This window comes from Monomorium pharaonis, chromosome 2 (genome assembly GCF_013373865.1).
Source record: "Monomorium pharaonis isolate MP-MQ-018 chromosome 2, ASM1337386v2, whole genome shotgun sequence".
Taxonomy (NCBI): domain Eukaryota; kingdom Metazoa; phylum Arthropoda; class Insecta; order Hymenoptera; family Formicidae; genus Monomorium; species Monomorium pharaonis.
In genome coordinates, this window is record NC_050468.1 from 25,846,041 (window position 1) to 25,864,489 (window position 18,449).

At 30.6% G+C, this 18,449-nt stretch overlaps 5 protein-coding genes across 7 annotated transcripts; 2 read left to right on the forward strand and 3 right to left on the reverse strand.

Moving 5' to 3' along the window:
- The first annotated feature begins 293 nt into the window (after positions 1–293).
- LOC105830855 (protein FRG1 homolog) lies at positions 294–2,943 on the forward strand. Its single transcript, XM_012670494.3, has 5 exons — positions 294–599; positions 686–762; positions 1,370–1,662; positions 2,220–2,419; positions 2,606–2,943. The coding sequence occupies exons 1-5, from the start codon at positions 541–543 to the stop codon at positions 2,751–2,753; spliced, it is 777 nt and encodes a 258-aa protein (XP_012525948.1). The 5' UTR covers positions 294–540; the 3' UTR covers positions 2,754–2,943.
- A 106-nt stretch (positions 2,944–3,049) lies between these two features.
- Positions 3,050–8,518, reverse strand: LOC105830863 (SHC-transforming protein 1). Of its 2 annotated transcripts, none has more exons than XM_012670507.3 (12): positions 8,428–8,518; positions 8,174–8,322; positions 7,641–7,741; positions 6,551–6,621; positions 6,398–6,458; positions 6,147–6,320; positions 5,350–5,513; positions 5,050–5,273; positions 4,778–4,933; positions 4,415–4,542; positions 3,941–4,051; positions 3,050–3,784 (listed from the first exon to the last, which is right to left on the reverse strand). In XM_012670507.3, the coding sequence occupies exons 3-12, from the start codon at positions 7,737–7,739 to the stop codon at positions 3,650–3,652; spliced, it is 1,323 nt and encodes a 440-aa protein (XP_012525961.1). In that variant the 5' UTR covers positions 7,740–7,741; positions 8,174–8,322; positions 8,428–8,518; the 3' UTR covers positions 3,050–3,649. The 2 variants fall into 2 exon arrangements, with proteins under 2 accessions (XP_012525961.1, XP_036138438.1); XM_036282545.1 differs by having other exon boundaries at positions 8,424–8,442.
- Positions 8,519–8,934: 416 nt separating this feature from the next.
- LOC105830860 (guanine nucleotide-binding protein subunit beta-like protein) lies at positions 8,935–11,229 on the forward strand. Its single transcript, XM_012670504.3, has 5 exons — positions 8,935–9,178; positions 9,730–9,938; positions 10,279–10,485; positions 10,689–10,799; positions 10,870–11,229. The coding sequence occupies exons 1-5, from the start codon at positions 9,070–9,072 to the stop codon at positions 11,185–11,187; spliced, it is 954 nt and encodes a 317-aa protein (XP_012525958.1). The 5' UTR covers positions 8,935–9,069; the 3' UTR covers positions 11,188–11,229.
- Positions 11,216–13,513, reverse strand: LOC105830861 (NFU1 iron-sulfur cluster scaffold homolog, mitochondrial). Its single transcript, XM_012670505.3, has 5 exons — positions 13,277–13,513; positions 13,091–13,171; positions 11,939–12,372; positions 11,654–11,757; positions 11,216–11,563 (listed from the first exon to the last, which is right to left on the reverse strand). The coding sequence occupies exons 1-5, from the start codon at positions 13,351–13,353 to the stop codon at positions 11,339–11,341; spliced, it is 921 nt and encodes a 306-aa protein (XP_012525959.1). The 5' UTR covers positions 13,354–13,513; the 3' UTR covers positions 11,216–11,338.
- Positions 13,514–14,454: 941 nt separating this feature from the next.
- Positions 14,455–17,515, reverse strand: LOC105830865 (F-box only protein 42). 2 transcript variants are annotated; one of them, XM_012670511.3, is made up of 7 exons: positions 16,973–17,515; positions 16,530–16,873; positions 15,947–16,104; positions 15,727–15,857; positions 15,394–15,533; positions 15,126–15,184; positions 14,455–15,026 (listed from the first exon to the last, which is right to left on the reverse strand). In XM_012670511.3, the coding sequence occupies exons 1-7, from the start codon at positions 17,094–17,096 to the stop codon at positions 14,480–14,482; spliced, it is 1,503 nt and encodes a 500-aa protein (XP_012525965.1). In that variant the 5' UTR covers positions 17,097–17,515; the 3' UTR covers positions 14,455–14,479. The 2 variants fall into 2 exon arrangements, with proteins under 2 accessions (XP_012525965.1, XP_012525964.1); XM_012670510.3 differs by having other exon boundaries at positions 15,126–15,262; positions 16,973–17,507.
- Positions 17,516–18,449: the final 934 nt, after the last annotated feature.

Genomic DNA, 18,449 nt, shown 5'->3' on the forward strand with positions numbered 1-18,449 from the left:
TTTTTTAAAATTTAAACTTTTTTATTGATAATTAATTTTTAAATTCCTTGATTAATTAATCGATGAATTAAAAAAAAACGCCTTTATATACTTCCATCAATTGTCGCAGTAAGACAGAACATATCACTTTAGCTAGACGAATTTTATTTAAAAAAATAGACTATTAAACTGATTGGCTACCGAATTAGGCCTGATCTACAATAGCTGGAGTAAGAAGTAAGAGTAACAATTAACCAATTAAAAACCGGGAGTAAACGAAATGGGCAAATCTCATTTCATATTTCTTATTTCTTACTCCTACTCCATTACTCTTGCTGACATTGTAGACCGAGCATTACGCCCATGCTTACTCCAGCTATTGTAGACCAGGCCTTATCTGTCACTCCTGTCAAGCGTCAGGTGCGTCAGCCATAACAGTTCTATGCAAGGAAAACATTCTTGTTGATGTTCCGTAGCGTCCTGTATGAAATACGAGTTATAATATTTTATCTTATTTGTACGATTTTGATATCACAGTGAAAGTTTAAAAAGCATTAAAATATGTCGGAATATGAAAAAGTGCGGACGGGAAAGTTAATATTGAAAGGCGAAAAATCAAGGTATAATCTCTGTTCTCATCATTGTTTGAAATTTAATATTTTGTTTATGTTTTTTTTCTAATATTTTATTCATTATTCTTTTTTAGACCGAAGAAACGAAAATCCAAGAAACAAGAAAAAGAACTGGATGTCACTGTCGAGGATAAGGATATTCTTACTCATGGTATTTGTTTATTAATTTTAGAAAATATCAAATTTAGATCTTTTACCTTATATTTTGAAAAATATTTATTTCGATGTCTTTTTGATTAGAAACAAAGATTTAGGGAAAAAATCGCAGTTTGATATTCCAAAAGTAAAAATTAAACACTAAAAAAATGTTTAACATGTTCTCCTCGATTGATTTGAGGTTATATAACATTTGCATAATTATCTCCTTAATACATACTAACATATTTATATCTATTTTTATCAATGTTGATTAATTGATCTCAATTTAACTATTTCTATTACCTTTTTTTAGTTCTAAGGCCAAATTACATATAGAAATTACTTTTACTGAAGTTTAATCAACAATGTCTAATAGAATTTGTTTTATATAAAGAATTTAAAAAAAAAAACGATAAAAAGTAAGTTAAATTGAGATTAAAGTTAATCTACATTACTGACAAAATGGATGTGAAAGATTTAAAAAATAACAGTAAATTTTCTAATTTATCAAATAAGTATACTTTTATTACAATTCAAAATAATCTTAAATTTGTATTTATGAATTTCTTTAACTTGTAAAAGAGATTTGTAATATATAAAGATGGCATTTTGTTTTACAGGAGGGTGGTGGAAAGTTAAAAATGTGATTGAAATCACTGGAACAGTTGCCATTGAATTTGGGAATCGAACTTACATGAAAGCACTTGACAATGGATTGTTCACCCTTGGAGTACCGCATGCTGAGGGAGACAGCCCATCGCCAGAAGAAATATTAACGGCGTTTCCCATAAGCGAGACTAAGGTTGCTTTGAAATCGGGATATGGCAAATATCTTGGGGTTGATAAAAATGGTATTGTTATTGGACGAAGCGATGCAGTTGGGCCTATTGAACAGTGGGAACCAATTTTTCAAGTAATTTCCATATGACTGTCAAAATAAATAATTACTGCATGAGTCAATGAATAAATAAGAAATTAAACCAGTTGATAAACAAAAACAGTATATTTTTAAGTAAAAAATATTTTTATACAATCTATATGAAAATTAGATCTAAAAAGTATTAATTAACTTGCAATTTATTATTTTGACATTAAGTTTTATTATTTTAATATTTTTCTTAAATAATTAATTAAATTATATTAAGCTGATAATTCAGTGACTGGTGTAGTCCTAACATTTAGATAGAAATTTTGTATGTTTTTTTTATTGATTCTGTTTCAAACACCTAAAGTATTTGATTTCAACTTGCTAATCAAAAAAATTAATTAAAAAATTTATTGAACATAGGCTTATAAATTTTTTAAGATAATAATTTAACTTTACTAGTTATTAATATATAAACAAATTAACAAGTCATATTTTTAATTTCATATGTAAATAAACTTTTGTTATTAAATGTAGAAACATTTTTGTATTTTGAAAATTTTTAAGTATATTGATTGTAAATTCTCTTTTATATTATTTTTCAGGATGGCAAGCTTGCAATATTAAATAACACCGGATGTTTTATGTCAGTTACAAGTGATGATGATATAGTTTGCCAGAGTAGGACAGCTGGTCCATCAGAATTTATTATTATAAGAAGTATAACACAACGTTCTAAAAATCCTGATAAGGATATTCCAAAAGAAGAGCAAGGATCACTTGCGGAAGTTGAAGTAAATTATGTGTGAGTATTATGTAGAATTTTATTAATAATTGTATGTATATATTTATTGAGCTAGAAACTGTTCAAACCTATAAAAATTTATTAAGTTTTTTTACTTTGCATTAAGTATTAGTCTGTTATTTCTTTATTTTACTTTAAACTAAATGTATAATATATTTATAATATGAATAATATTTAATTTCACAGGCGAAAGTTTCAAAAGTTTCAAGACAAGAAGTTAAGAATAAATAAGTCCGATCGTTCAGAATTGGAAAAGGCAAAAGTGGAAGGAAATTTGCATGAAACTCTGTTAGATAGGAGAAGTAAAATGAAAGCTGATCGTTATTGTAAATAAATTCAGTATTGTTGGTAAATGTACTGTAAATAAATTGTGAAATTTATTTTTATTTGCAATAGTAATTGTCTGATGTAATATTAATACCAATTGTGTGTACCAATGGTAACGAACAACATCTATTTAAGCATTTTATAAGTTTTTTAATATAACAAAAAAATTATTATTTACAGCAATGAATAAATTAATGTTGAATATGTCAAACAAAAAAATACATGAAAAAATTAATAATTTCCAAAACTTTTATGTAAACTTTTTTATAATATTAAGAATTAATTAAATAAAACGACAATATACCGCATGAAATTATATTTATTGTAATTATTTTTGCATGATAAATAGAAGGTTGCAACAATGTGTTTAATATAAAAAGCATACTTTATATATGAAATATATCTATATATATAAAATCTTTACGTATGTAAATCTTAAATAATCCAAAGACAAATTAATATTTTATACAACAAATTGGAATGTGCTTAACTTTGATAAATTATGGAAATTATATTACTTTGGTTAGGTTGGCACATTTTATAAGGAGATTCACAGAAAAATAGTCACAAATTATCTATTCATATACAATAAAAAGATACTACAAACCATATATGTCTCTTTTATATAAAGTGACTGATCTTAAAAATATCATAAAAAGCCAAAACTTGCCAGAGATTTTCACCCAAAGATGTGCAAAATAATATTTCGGAAAATCTTTGCCAAGTTTATGCTCTTATAACTCTTGCATATTGCAACGAGCGATGAGCAATATTAACTATACTTTTTCCAATATGACGATGTAAGGTCCAAAAATGCAGAACTATCATTATATATCGCTCATCGTTCGTTCATTCGTATTCAGTGTGCGATAGTCGGGCTATTAGTTATTGTTCAACTTAAAATCAATAATTTGTATGCCTGGGGATGGGATAACGCAACACTAAAACACTGTCAGCCGATATGATAGGTAACACATTGTCACAGTGATGATTCACTAAATGACTTACGCTATCAAATACACGATCTTTTGTGCGAACCTGTAAATAAAAATTTACGTCGTTTTTTATGCGATTATCATCTATTAAAATTTACATCTAAAAATTTAAATTTATAATTGATAAGTATTTTAAAAGTTTGCAAGCTTTATCTTTTGCATCAATAATTTTGTTATATAAATTTCGTTTTATACTTACAACTCCTTCAGGATCTATCAACAGTAAATGTTTTGGGGTATTATTATTCATCCCAGTCAGAACGTATTGGCCAGGAGAACCTTGCGACTCTCGAACTAAAAAATCGCCATCCTAACAAAATAAAATGTATTATATCAAATTATTTATATATATATATATATATATATATATATATATATATAAAAGATCATATGATATAATTTATAATATAGAGATAAGAGATACTAGAAGAGAGCAAAAAGTAATTTTTTAAATCAGGGGAATAAAATCTGAAGGATTAGGAGAAAAAAGCCCTCTTATAACTCGGAGTAGCACTATGTATATATAATGTTAGTACTCCCACTCCCATTCATCCCATTGCTATTTCAGTACCTTAACACTCATTTCATCTCTTATGCTTCAACCCTGCAGCATTATATTCTCTTCTGATATTTCTTACTTTTCTAGTCTATAAGAAATATATAAATATATTACCCTAGTAAGCATAGATTCTGCTTCAGATCGGCTAACACTTCCGTGAAACCAAATTTCTTGTTTTAACTGCTGTTTCTGTGAACGGGGACTTAGTCTATTCATATCTGATATTGCAGAACTGAACGGCTCTGAGAATTATAAATAAAATTCAATATAGATATATTATAAACAAATAAAAATCAAGATTCTTAGAAATGAATTTCTAATATTGAAATCTTTATTGAAATCTTTTTATATAAAAATATACTTGAGATTTTAATGTAATCATGTGACATTAATAAAAATTATAGCGATATTATTTTAAAAGATCTTTATGATCTGATTAATTTCAAATTTTCATCAGAATAATAAAAATTCTCTTACGCATATCAAAAACATCAAAAAGTGATGCTGGATCACGATGATTATCCCTGTTTGCAGTTATGACACTATCGTTTACATAATTGTGCTCAGACATATTTAGATTTATTGACGGGGATATAGTGCTATCTGAGTTTAAATCGATTAAGTTCCCAGTTTCTGTGAAGAAAAAACACGATAAAATATAGAAATAAATAATAATATTTAAAAAATTGTATATAAAAACTAGAGTTTCTAAATTATTCTATTTCATGTTATTTCATAAAAGATGTTACCTGCTAACTGCTGATGTCTCTCTGCAGCAGATGGAAATGAATCAACTGCAATACTTTCTGCATGAGTACGCGACGCATGATTTTGATGATGCTTCAGATTAGGCAGTGTGGATGCTGTATTAGGCAAAGGAGGTACTGGTGGTGGGCCAATATCTGGCGGTACTTTTCCTGGTAGATCATTGTAATAATCTCTGTCCATTTCTCTGACACCGTTTAATACAGGGCTAACAAGTAAACATGAAAATGATAAGTAAAGACTGATAAAATTCTAGACTTATAAATAGATCCATTTCTACTTACTGCAGAGAACTTGGCTTCGTAAGAAATTCTTTAAACCTGAGTTCAAATGCTTGTCCAATAGTGGATATAACATCTTGTGCTAAACCACCTGTACATTCAAGCACATAACACGCACGCCACTCTTGCATATTTTTGGCAACATATGCAACAAAATCCAATATCTCCTATATAAATTACATAAGATGTAATTTTAATTTTAAATAAAAAATATAACTAATATATGCATTATGATTACTATAAAATTATAGCTTTATATTTCACTTCTATACATACATAGAATGATATAATTTCTAATTCTTTATTATTATATATTTTTATTTTTTAATATTATAAAATATTTGAACTTTAGTGTAATGAAACAATTTGCACTCTAAATTAGTTAACACATAAATAGAAAAAAGAAATTATTGTTAATTAAAGTTGTTATTTAGTTCAGAAAAATGTTCGAAAATGCAATAGAAAAGTAAAATTTTAAATATAGTATTTGTATAACCAATATTTCCCATTTTTTTATCGCCTATGTTTTATAATAAAAAAATTGACGAAAGAAAGAAATAATATTACTACTAATGTTATTATTACTATTCCTTTTCACACAATTTTTATGCAGAGAGTCTAACAAGCAAATGATTGACATCACATGAGATTAGAATTATCACTTGAATCTTGAAAAGAATATTTGATTTAAAATTGTATCACATTCGAAATTGTATCATTTTACTCTATACAAAAATGAAATATATAAAAAATAGTACGCGTCTGCACGCAATATGTGTAGTTATATTTTTGTTCTTTACCGTATCACCGCCCGAAGCAAAAGATATTCGTGGCATATCATGTTTCGCAATAATGTGTCCAGTTTCAATGTTAGTCAAGGATAAACTGCAACTGCTAATAGTTAAAGTAACACTAGTAGCGCTGTGCTCCATGCGAGGTTTATCTGCTATGGCTCTCAACACTTTCCTATCAACCTATTTGAAAGAGAAATTTAATAAAAATGCTAAAACAAAGATAAATATAGTTATCTGTAACTGTAATAACTTTTTACCCTTCTCTTTTTATCAGCAGATTTTAATCCGGCAGCTTCGCAAACTCTGTTTATGCATTCCCTGAAAATGAAGTAGAAATTGTTTGTTATATGTTCAAAAGTATCTGTGACACTAGCAACAAGTTGTAATTCAAATAATTCTTAATAACTTACTTAGCTACGCATGAGCGCGTTTTAAAATCTAAGCTTTTCATAGACGTATATACTTCGAGACATCCAATATACTATAATGTAAAAAAATTATTTTTACTTTAGTAGATTAATGGCATTTCCAAGATAATTTCTATTTGTTTACTGCCCTTCCCACATTTTCATCTGTAATAGCTAAGGTGTGACACTTTAGTGTTCACTCAGAGACATTTGTACTTCAAGAGTGGATGACATCCTCTCTTTACTAAAGTAATTTTAATAAAATAAATATAACCACTCAGTACACTGTATACTAAAAAACCATATTTAAAAAAGTGTGTTTAAACTATCTAAACTTATTATATAATTATATACAACAATATGTGTAAATGTTTGACAGAAATCTGCATTATAAAAAAATAGATATTGAAAAAATTATACTTTAAATAAAATATTTTAAATTACACTTTATATAATTTATTAAAAAAATTAGTTTTAATTATTAATAACATATATAAAGAAAAAACAAATTTCAAATAAGAATAACAAAAACTAATCACTATTAAAATACAGATATCCTTGATAAAGAATATCAGCATTTTCTCAAATTCTGTTTAAAGCAATTCTTATCAGTTTTGTTATAAAAATACAAGGGAAGAAAAGTAATGATAAAAATTATCTCAAAGATTAAACTGATTTCAAATACTGCTCCTTAGAAATCCTTTAATCATGAATTATTCTTTTTTTTTACCAAATACAATTCAAAAGTACTAAAAATAGATTAATTAATTTAATATATTTATACTGTATTTCAAGAATTAAAAAGTTTATATAAATCATTATAATTTATATATATCATATGTATATGTTTTATATTTATGAATAATATTAAATTTTTGTTAGAACTATTTAAAATATTAAACATGTTTTTCTCTTTCAATGTAACATAATAAAGAACATTTTCAAATTAATGTTTTTCTGTTTATAAAACATGACAAAATTTGATTGTTTATCCTTGATACATTTTGTAATATACATGTATTAAATTTTTTTATAAAACTTTAAATGTTAGTTTGTTAGCATATCTTGAGTAAAATAATAGAATAGAACATACCTTCACTGTGTAACTAATTCCATCCTTACTCACTAGATGATCCGGATGCAACCATCCTCTGGCTGGTTTGCTGATAAAACTACTACCACCTGTGGCCATTGCTAAATTGACAAATACAAATATTTGCATACTTTTAGATAAATACGTAACGATTTAATTTTGAGCTATCTATACTTTTTAAAAATCATTTTTATTTTCAACCATGTACGAATGTCAGAAAATAAGTATATATTTGTCAATTTTGGAAACACAACATCAATACTATACAAATGGACCAACAATATGCAAGATAATAATTAATCTCCTCAAAATTTAACGTTAACTTTTACAATGCGCTGCAATATCATAAATTAATGACATCTTTCATGAAAAACGGTGAAGAAAAATATGGAGCGCTTTACTCAAGCTCTAAATCAACACGAGACAAAAGTATTCACAAGGTGAAGCTTGATAATTTCCTGTATAAATCACGCCCAGTACCAGTGACTTTTTCAAATTGTCAATACCAGATCGGCCTAATGGCAAGAATGTACCTGATAAATGATCCTCCAAATCGATTCAGCAATCCGACTAGGTATTTGTTAATTGGTCGATGACACGTCGATCATTGTACGAGAGGTGTCTGGTCGCCGCTCGCTCGGCCTCGACCCGTTACCGATGATTCCACCGATGATTCGGATGTCTATCGAGTGCATGAGAGGATAGATCATTGTCATATATCACGCACACCATAGGCATGAATCGGAGTACCGTTCCACAAGCGCATGTGTACAGTATACGTACGTACGCAGAGATTTAAAAGTCCATCTCGTGATGCCATCATCTGATTGACTGGATCACTGGATCTGACAGTGCGGGCTAATCAATTGTTTTTTCTACTGAACGCAACCATTGGCAGTTTTGCAACTGTTGTAAAATTCTTTTATATGATTGGTTTGTATATTTAGATATAACATAATCTAAGAGCAAGAACCAATCGTATTGAGGAATCTTACAATGATTACAAAGCTGCTTTTTCTGTTGAATGTAATTAATGGGGCCACAAATTGCTAAATCTCAAATATAAAACTCGATTACGAATACTGGCAAATGACTCGATCCACTATGATTTCGCTGATTAAAGCGATTGCAATAGCGAATTAGAAGCGTCAATGGTTCTATTTGGACATTTCTGACTGGCAATTGCTTCGCGATTGGCGATGAAATGTTGCATTGTAAACTGTTCTTAAGTCGTAATACATTTTGATATAGGAAGCGACACATCAATGTTTTTATGAACATCGGTTAAATAATTGAGCAGCGTGTCCGGCGCGCCGCTCGTTGCCTCGTTCCTTTATGTTCATCTCATTCTGAGAGATACGGTGCAACACGGTACGCGCGAAATAATCCGTTCCAATCGGCGGTATCGAGCAGCCAAGAACGATTCAAAATGACTGAAACTCTACAACTGAGGGGCACGCTTCGCGGCCACAATGGATGGGTCACGCAAATCGCAACGAATCCGAAATATCCAGACATGATATTGTCTTCTTCACGTGGCAAGTATCGTTTTGGGACCCTGCTTCTGATCCCTCTTTTTCATGTGTCTACAACAAAATTCTAATTATTTATTTGTATTTTTATTCACCAATATAAAGTTTGTTTAATCTTTTCTTTTTACCATAATTTTATTGTGTTGCAAAGTATGATAATTTAATCATTTAACTTTATGTATATCTTATAAAATTCCATCTGTTTGCTATAAAAATTATGAAATTAACCATGACTTTGATCAAACTTAGATAAAAATTTATTCCTAATATAACATGATAATTTTAGCCTAACGAAATCTGTATTTTATGTGTGTGCACATCATGTATGTATATATACTTAATATTTTGGAAACAAGTTACTATTCATTTTATATTTCTTTAGTCATATCCTTAAAATTAGTCTATTAAACTAAGGCATAAGGGATGAAGGAGTATTAAACAATAAAATTTATTTATCCATACAAATAAAATATTTACTAATTAAACTGATTAAAGTTTAGTCATTCAGTCTTTGAAAGTGATAATTGTACTTTATGTATTATTGTTTTTCATTCTAGATAAGACTTTGATTGTATGGAAATTGACCCGTGACGAAGCTAACTATGGTATCCCACAAAAGCGTCTCTATGGTCACTCACACTTTATAAGTGACGTAGTTCTCTCATCCGATGGTAACTACGCTTTGTCTGGTTCATGGGATAAAACTTTGCGTCTTTGGGATTTGGCGGCTGGTCGTACAACCAGAAGATTTGAAGACCATACCAAGGTGACTTCGTCCTTCCACATCGTGACGATGCACGTTCAGATTTTCTTTGTAATGAAGGCAAAAGAAAAATGTTTCACATTACGAAGATACTATTTCATAATATGAAATTTTTTTTCATTGTCTTTGTTACATTGGAAAAGAATGATAATCCCATGGGAAATACAAAATGTACTGAAGCTTTTTTTTATATTTTTTTTTTATTGAAAAATAGAAGAGGTAGGCACTGATTCAAATCAGTGATACCGTAAGTATTGACCCAACATTCACAAATGTTCATGGGACAATAAATATATACATTGCTTCTTTAATTGATCAAGAGTTCTGTTTCTGTTGAACATAGGATGTTTTAAGCGTTGCTTTCTCCGTGGACAACCGTCAGATTGTCTCTGGCTCCCGAGACAAGACAATTAAATTGTGGAATACATTGGCCGAATGCAAATACACCATTCAGGATGATGGGCACACAGACTGGGTCAGTTGTGTACGCTTCTCTCCTAATCACGCGAATCCCATCATCGTCTCTGCAGGCTGGGACCGTGTTGTTAAGGTGAGAAGACAAGGCTTATGCTTACAAAATTTGTGAACGTAAACATCAAATTTTACTTAATAAAAATGATGGATAGTTGTAACTTTACACATGATATATCTATGAGTGTATGCGGATATGGGACTGATATTAAATGCTATGTATTTTATTCATGATTGCACAATAGACTCGATAGTAATTTCAACGATTTACGCTTGTTGCAGGTCTGGAACTTGACAAATTGCAGATTGAAGATTAATCATAGTGGTCACACTGGATACCTAAATACTGTTACAGTATCACCTGATGGATCACTTTGTGCATCTGGTGGAAAGGTGAGTATATTATAACCATATGTATGATATTAAAACGTGTTGATCACCTGAATCATATATTTTTGTTCAGGATTGCAAAGCTATGCTGTGGGATCTGAATGACGGAAAACACCTCCACACCTTGGACCATAACGATATCATTACGGCGTTATGCTTTAGCCCTAATCGTTACTGGCTATGCGCTGCATTTGGACCATGGATCAAGATCTGGGATCTCGAGACCAAGGAGATGGTGGAGGAATTGAAACCTGAAGTTGTGTCTGCAACCAGTAAAGCAGAACCACCTCTCTGCTTGTCCCTCGCGTGGTCCACTGACGGCCAGACATTGTTCGCTGGATACTCTGATAATACTATTCGCGTTTGGCAAGTTTCTGTATCCAGCAGATAAATACTTTGTAATAAAAGTTTAAATCCAATTTTCTCAACCGTATTTGAAAGTCTTATTATTTATAATTGAACAATACACAAAATATGCTGTACAGAAATTACAAGATTATGTAAAAGTTTACTATCGCCTACAAGTCAAACTACGATCACACTTATTTCTCTTTACTCTTTTCCTTATTTTTAATTTTTTGTTCTAATTTTTGAAATTCTTTCTCAGTAATTTTGTCCGTCTCATCCTCTACTTGTACAACGCCTAGTACTTCGGGGATGTAGAATTGCATCATGTTTTGTACGCCATTCCTCAATGTTACTACTGAACTTGGACAATTGGTACACGAACCTTGCATTTTCAATTTTACAATGCCTTCCTCAAAACCCTGTTGCAAAATATGTATCATGTTTAACATAATGTGTATAAACAGATAAATCTATGTTAAATTTTGCTAAGATTTAGATGTAACACTTGCCATAAATACAATATCACCACCATCTTCTTGTACTGTGGGGCGTATTCGTGTATCCAACAATTCCTTTATCATTTGAACAATCTCGTCATCCTCCGCATTAATTTCTACAAAAAAACAAGATTATTCAGCGTTTTATTTTCGCTTGAATATAAGCAAATTTGTTCAAATACATCAATTAATCAATTATATTTTACAGGGCAAAGTTGTATTTTTGTGCATTGCTCAATCGGTGAATTAAAAAAATTAGCTTTATTTCATACAAAAGTTAAATTGTGTGAATCGTACGCGTATCTGCTGCAGGCTGAGAGGTTTCATCCATGACTGGCAATCCACTCGCAAAAAAATCCATGATGGTGGCAAATATCTCAGGCTTTAAGAGCTTCCATTCTACATCCTCGTCGAGTTTCGTAACTGTGATGAAGTCAGGTCCAAAAAATATTGCCTTTACTCCTTCAATACGGAATAACATTTTTGCAAGTGGGGAGCAGTATGCGTCTTTAGCACTGGGAAAGTCTTTCGTGCATCCCTCCCCTAGTACTGGTGCTCCTGGCATAAATTTTAGACTATTTGGATTTGGTGTATCCTGTGTTTGGATAAACATGCTACGTTTTTGTTGGTTACTTATCAGGGGACTAGATTTAGAAGATAAATTTAGAGGCCTGTTGAACGTACAAACTGAAACATCCTTCCTAAAGTGATCAATATTTAAAAGGAAAGTCCTGAAAATAATACATATGAATAACTTAGTGTTTTATCAATTCCCTTTTTTAAAATTCTATGAAAAATATATTTTATGAAATATCTATTGCAAATCTAATCCACAGATTGTCAGCAGCAATCAAAGCCAATAGATTATAATGGCAGAAGTCAAATAGAATCTATAAGTTTTATTTTAATTTAAATTATAAATTCTTTATAAATAATCAAAAATGATAGATTCTATTCAGTTTTTATTACTAGATTGTTTTGGTAGATTTTATATAGTGCGATCCTTTTTTAATATAAATGCAAACACAATCTGTTGCAATACTTTGCAACAGATCTGTTGGTACACAAACTGCTAGCATATTGCCAATATTCTACTTCTACCATTGCATTTTATGAAGCTTCTGTTACTTTTCTATTGATTTCATCGACAAAATTTATAAAAGATACTTTGCGAAATCTATTTTTGATAGATTGAACAATAAAAATAAAAATACCTTCTCTTACCCGGATAGCAAATTAATTTATTTGTCATCATTTTAATATAAAAATATTAGTAAAAATGTCATTTTGAAAGGATTTTAAATTTGTTGTCAAGAGTAATTTATGCTACCTGGGGCTATGTGATGCAGTATATTTTCATATATATATATATATATATATATATATATATATATATATATATATATATATATATAAAATATGGAAAAATAATAAAACTACAAGCCTTACGTTGAATATTCTTGAGGAAATGACAAACGTTTCCCACTGGTTGCACACATATTTTGTCTCGCATAAAATTTATTAAATAGTCTGAAAAGTATAAGTGTTTACAAACTTACATCCGTTTGAAATCAGACAGAATTGTATACGCAATAGAAATATATACGTATATTTGGCAGAAAGTCCATTACTCACGGAGTGCTTTGCTCGTTCGTGAAGTTTCTGTACAGCGCTGATCGGCTCGGATGAAACGATCGAAAAATTTTATCCATTGTTGTTTTCAATTCTCTTCTCAAATTGTTAAAGATTTTCCTTCATTTCGCCGACGCATGCACATTGATGCACATTGTTTCGTACATACACATTGATGTACATCAATGCCATGCATACACACACACGCATGCGCACGCATCAAATTTACCCAGATAAAATTGAAAAGTATGTATTCTTTAATATTATTGGTTTAATACATTTAGATCCGGCAGAAACTAAAAGCAAAACCAATCACAATAAAAAAACATTTTCTTGCTAAGCCAACTGTAGGCCTATTCTGTAACTCGTTAAGGCCCGGTTCCAACTCACGGTTAAATTAACTGGCCTATTATTCTATTGGAATTGACCAATCGTATTTGTCGTTAAGCAAACTTAACAAATACGATTGGTCAATTCCAATGGAATAACCGACCGGTTAAGGTAACCGGAGTTGGTGAAATCGGCCCTTAACGATTACAGAATAGGCCTACTGGCTGACACTAGGACATATCTAATGTGATTTAAAAAAGATTAAAATTTTATTAAAATATTGATTACAGAGAGAAGCTTGAAAGCGGCTACCAAACCAGCGCCAAACGTGGATGTGGTACGTAGTTCTACATTTGGTGCTGATGCTACATCCACATTTCAGTTATTTCAGTCGCACGAAAAAGGCCGCGGTGGCCGCTCTCAGGTCTCTCCGATTGATTAGATATCATAAGTATAGAAGTTATATATATTTTTGCACTATATTTTTTTATAATAAAACAATACATTGTTTTTATTATTACATTAATTTTTTTCAATCTACAATATATTTGCAAAATTATATTTATACAAAAATTATTTCTGAAATATAAATCGTAAATAAAATTTAAAAACATGAAATTTATAATTAATTTTAACATATATTTTTGTACATATATTTAGCTTTTTGTATATATTTTATTGTATTGTATAAATATTAATATAATCAACTTGTTTCTTATCACACTTTTAATATACATATATTTAATATAGCTATAATCCAATATTATTCTATTTAATCTTTATATATGTTCCTCGCAGGGTAAAAATAACATCTTTGAACGAAATAATGGTAATAACATAAAACAATGCAATACTGTTTTTAATTGCTTTTTAATATTAAATAACATATCGAGGTGGATTTATAAAATGGAGATCGTTATATACTACAGAATCGTCCACATCGGTGTGACCTAATGTTGAATATTCTTTACGAATACCCCCAAAAACTATCAGTTCCCCTCTTCCCACTACAAGAGAATACAGAATTCTCTCGTCAGGCCCCGACCGATCGTTTTGTTTCAAGGGTATCCACAAAGCCTTGCAATCATCCGAAAGAACATTGGTAATATCCAATACAAATATCGACAATGTGTTCTCGTTTTTTTTAGATGCTTTCGTTAACTGTGTTTTCTTATTACGAATTTTCTCCTCCATTCTTCTTAGCGATTCCAATTGACGTTGTCTGTTTACGATTGCGTGACTATGCGGAGATTGATCGCGAAATGCGGCCATACTTAAGGCATTATCATTGTAAAACGGTATTGTTTTTTGGACACTCGATGTATGCGACGAAGTATGCGCAATTTGTGAATGTGACCTGGAGAACGCTCCATGCCGTCCGTTTATATTTTCATCTCTATCCATGGTAGGTACAGTTCTTTGCCTAAAAATTTGTTAATAATAGCAAAGTTGTTACAATTATTTATCAATCGTAACTCTTTATAACAATGTTACATTCTTAAATATTATAATTGTATCACACCTTTCGGGCAAAAGATTGGACTCGCACAAACGTGGTGAAGTACTCCTTTGACAGGCAACCTTTTTTAATGAGATACTCATATCATTTGGTTTGGTTTGATGTCTATTTTTGCTAAGTACTATAATATAATTTCCAACCTGTTGCAAATAACAGTATTATAACTTAAAATATCTAGTAATACATTGATTGTATAGTAATTATTTTCAATTATATATAATAAGCATATAATTGTTCAATTTAGTTATATTTGAAAGTGAAATGATACTACCTTACAAGCTTGATGACACCAAATACGTGTTGGTGCCCATTCTGTGTTGTGCATGTTGACTTTCCTCCATGTCCAAGACTCACCTTCCATTGTTAATAACCAAGCATCATTCATAGCAGCATTTGGTCCTGTACAACCTCCTGCATATTTTAAAGCATACAAATCTCTAATTATATGTGTTAAACTATTTTTTAACCAATTTTAAATAACTGACTAATAAATAAAAATTTCATATTATAAATGAAAGTAACAAGAGTGATGCTAGTTTCAGTATTTAAAATGTGCTTTTAAGAACAATTAAAAATACCATACTCAAAAAGACGTATTTCTTACCAAGTATAAGTAGATGTTTCTCTCCAAGTTCAATTTGCGACTGGCCATAACGTGGCTGGGGCTTTAAATTTGATGTACTCTGTTTATGCCAGGTATACGTGTCCAAATTTAAACACCATACATCATTGGAACTTATAGAATAATATAAACAATAATGTGCATAAATATAAACTCGCTTGAGTGTGTGCGTGTAAAATTTTACAGAAATATAAAAATATACCTGTATCCATTACAAACTCCACCAAAAATGACCATTAAATTCCTATGTATTGTTGCAGAGTGTGCGGATGTTGGTGGTGGAGTTTCTAACGTATTTATAGCAGTCCACTTATTTGATTTTATAGAATACACATGTAATTCATTAAATAATTTCCATTGCTGAAAAGATATTAATATTATCCATAACAAAATTTATTAAACAGTACCATTACAACTTAATTATTTATATTTTCTAGACAATTTGGTTATATAAATTTAACACTGTACATGATTTAATAATTTTGTGTTTCAAAATTTCTTTTCTTTAAAAAACTAAAAATGCTGTTATTTATATACAATTTTTTGAATAACCATATAATACTTTCTAGAAATGTTAAAGTATATGTAACAATCATTAAAGAATTTATTTACACTTAGAAAAGTAATAAAATTAACTTAGAAATGTTGGGACCTAATGTATATAATAGTGTTAAAAAATATATAAATAGTATTTATTAAAAACTGCTTTAAAAAAACTCAATATAAATCTATATATATACATAATGTTTCAAACAAAACTAGCCATTTCCTCAATAAACAGTTACCTGATGTAATGGATATGGTGATGGATGAGACCAGCCTCCAAATAAAATTAAACTTTTCTTATAATAAAGCATAGTGGCACAAGCCTTGGGTGATGGATAGTTGCCCATAGTGATTGGTCTCACCCATGTTCTTGTACCCAAGTCCAATTGCCATAGATCATTGAACGTTGTCCATGTGGCTGTGCAGCCACCAAAGACATACATAGAATTATCATATATACAAGCAGAATGCGAATGTCTCTTCCCAATGGTAGAGATCCAGTGCATAGATGGCAACGAATTCCATAACAAAGATCCAAAAGCAACAGACTTTTGAAAATGTGCTTCATTATGTTCTATTACATCTAATTAACAAACATATTTTTTTTTTAAATTTATTCTACGCAAGTATATTTATAAAATGTATAATTGAAATAATAAAAAATTATGCAAGTAAAACATACTTTTGGTAGCTCGATACCATCTTTTACAAACAAGTCTGCATTCCTGAAGATCCTTGTAAGGTGGTATCAAGCTTAAAATGTACTCCAGCAACTCGTCGGGCAAGTCATTGATTTTACATTGCATTTTGCATGGAGTATTACGATTACAAGCGTATTCACAAATATTATATTTTATGTAAAAATTAGGGTTTGAAAAGATGTTCTCATTTCCATGTTAAGTAAAGAAAAGAATATTCTTAAAAATGCATTGTTCTTAATGAAGACATCGCTGAACCTCCATTTGACGATGCATTTTCTTTACCATATATAGTACAATTTTGATTTCACAAAATTTAGAACCATTTACAACTAGTGAGAATAGTTCATCATGAGACATGAGACTCAAGATTCTTGAGAGTAGTGCGATTCACTTGGATTCACTTGATGCTTCATAATCTTCATATGGTTTGTTCGCGTCGCCATGCCTCATGCTCCAACATACTCTAATAGGTTGGCGTCATCGGAATCAACGTATTGGAGTGCATTGGGTTGAATAGAAGCAGTCGGGGCTCGGGACATATGACGCGAACAAACCCCATAGGACCGGTTTCACCGATTACTTTGACCAACCGATTATTCCATTGGAATTGACCAATCATATTTGTCATTAAGCAAAATTAACAAATGCGATTGGTCAATTCCAATGGAATAACCGACCGGTTAAGGTAACCGGAGTTGATGAAATCGGCCCTAAAACCAGCCCATATATTAGCGAATTGCTCAACTGTTGTGTTTCAACTGTTGTTGAAATTGCGCTGGGATTCGATTCTTGAATTCATTCCCAAGAGAAACGTATTCGCAAATTCTATTGTTACAGAAAAGTTGGAAATTTATTGACTATCGTAAGGGCTCCCGCACAAACTTTTGCATAAGGCCGGATCTACAATAGGTGTAGTAAGCCTTATGCCATAAGAAATTGACCAATTATAATCGAATATGAGAAGAATAATCCAATATAATTGATTAATTTCTTATGGCTTAAGGCTTACTGCACCTATTGTAGATCCGGCCTAACGCATAGTGCATGATGCATAAGAGAATCAATCAATCAGAGTCGACTATTTCCCCTCCCCAGGATAGAAATAAAGACCTCTGATTGGTTAATTTTCTTATGCCGGAGCCATAACGCGAGTTCTAAGGGCTCTCACACACGAAATGACATAAGCTATATAAACATAGCACAAGACCGTTGAACCAATCAGTTCTCAGCATAAAGTCGCCATATTGATATACATAAGATGCTTGTTGGCTTAGAGCTCTTATGCTATATGGGGTGCTTTCCATTTAATGACACAAGTCGACACAAGTGTCGTTCTATCTTTGTTACTCATTGAACATAAAAAAAGATAGAACGATGTTTGTGTCGACTTGTGTTACTAAATGGAAAGCACCCATGCTTATGCAGCTTATGTCATTTTGTGTGTGATAGCCCTAATGG

Excerpts from the sequence above, each read along its gene's own strand:
- LOC105830855 (XM_012670494.3), top strand. The coding sequence starts at position 541 with ATGTCGGAATATGAAAAAGTGCGGACGGGAAAGTTAATATTGAAAGGC. Across the intron at positions 763-1,369 it reads TAAGGATATTCTTACTCATG|GAGGGTGGTGGAAAGTTAAA; the intron begins GTATTTGTTTAT and ends TTTGTTTTACAG. Across the intron at positions 1,663-2,219 it reads AGTGGGAACCAATTTTTCAA|GATGGCAAGCTTGCAATATT; the intron begins GTAATTTCCATA and ends ATTATTTTTCAG.
- LOC105830863 (XM_012670507.3), bottom strand. The coding sequence starts at position 7,739 with ATGGCCACAGGTGGTAGTAGTTTTATCAGCAAACCAGCCAGAGGATGG. Across the intron at positions 6,459-6,550 it reads ACGCGCTCATGCGTAGCTAA|GGAATGCATAAACAGAGTTT; the intron begins GTAAGTTATTAA and ends CTTCATTTTCAG. Across the intron at positions 4,052-4,414 it reads CAGAATCTATGCTTACTAGG|GATGGCGATTTTTTAGTTCG; the intron begins GTAATATATTTA and ends TTATTTTGTTAG.
- LOC105830860 (XM_012670504.3), top strand. The coding sequence starts at position 9,070 with ATGACTGAAACTCTACAACTGAGGGGCACGCTTCGCGGCCACAATGGA. Across the intron at positions 9,939-10,278 it reads GATTTGAAGACCATACCAAG|GATGTTTTAAGCGTTGCTTT; the intron begins GTGACTTCGTCC and ends TGTTGAACATAG. Across the intron at positions 10,486-10,688 it reads GCTGGGACCGTGTTGTTAAG|GTCTGGAACTTGACAAATTG; the intron begins GTGAGAAGACAA and ends CGCTTGTTGCAG.
- LOC105830861 (XM_012670505.3), bottom strand. The coding sequence starts at position 13,353 with ATGGATAAAATTTTTCGATCGTTTCATCCGAGCCGATCAGCGCTGTAC. Across the intron at positions 13,172-13,276 it reads ACGAACGAGCAAAGCACTCC|ACTATTTAATAAATTTTATG; the intron begins GTGAGTAATGGA and ends TATACTTTTCAG. Across the intron at positions 11,758-11,938 it reads TCAGCCTGCAGCAGATACGC|AAATTAATGCGGAGGATGAC; the intron begins GTACGATTCACA and ends GTTTTTTTGTAG.
- LOC105830865 (XM_012670510.3), bottom strand. The coding sequence starts at position 17,096 with ATGCAATGTAAAATCAATGACTTGCCCGACGAGTTGCTGGAGTACATT. Across the intron at positions 15,534-15,726 it reads GAAACATCTACTTATACTTG|GAGGTTGTACAGGACCAAAT; the intron begins GTAAGAAATACG and ends TAAAATATGCAG. Across the intron at positions 15,263-15,393 it reads GGTGTCATCAAGCTTGTAAG|GTTGGAAATTATATTATAGT; the intron begins GTAGTATCATTT and ends TATTTGCAACAG.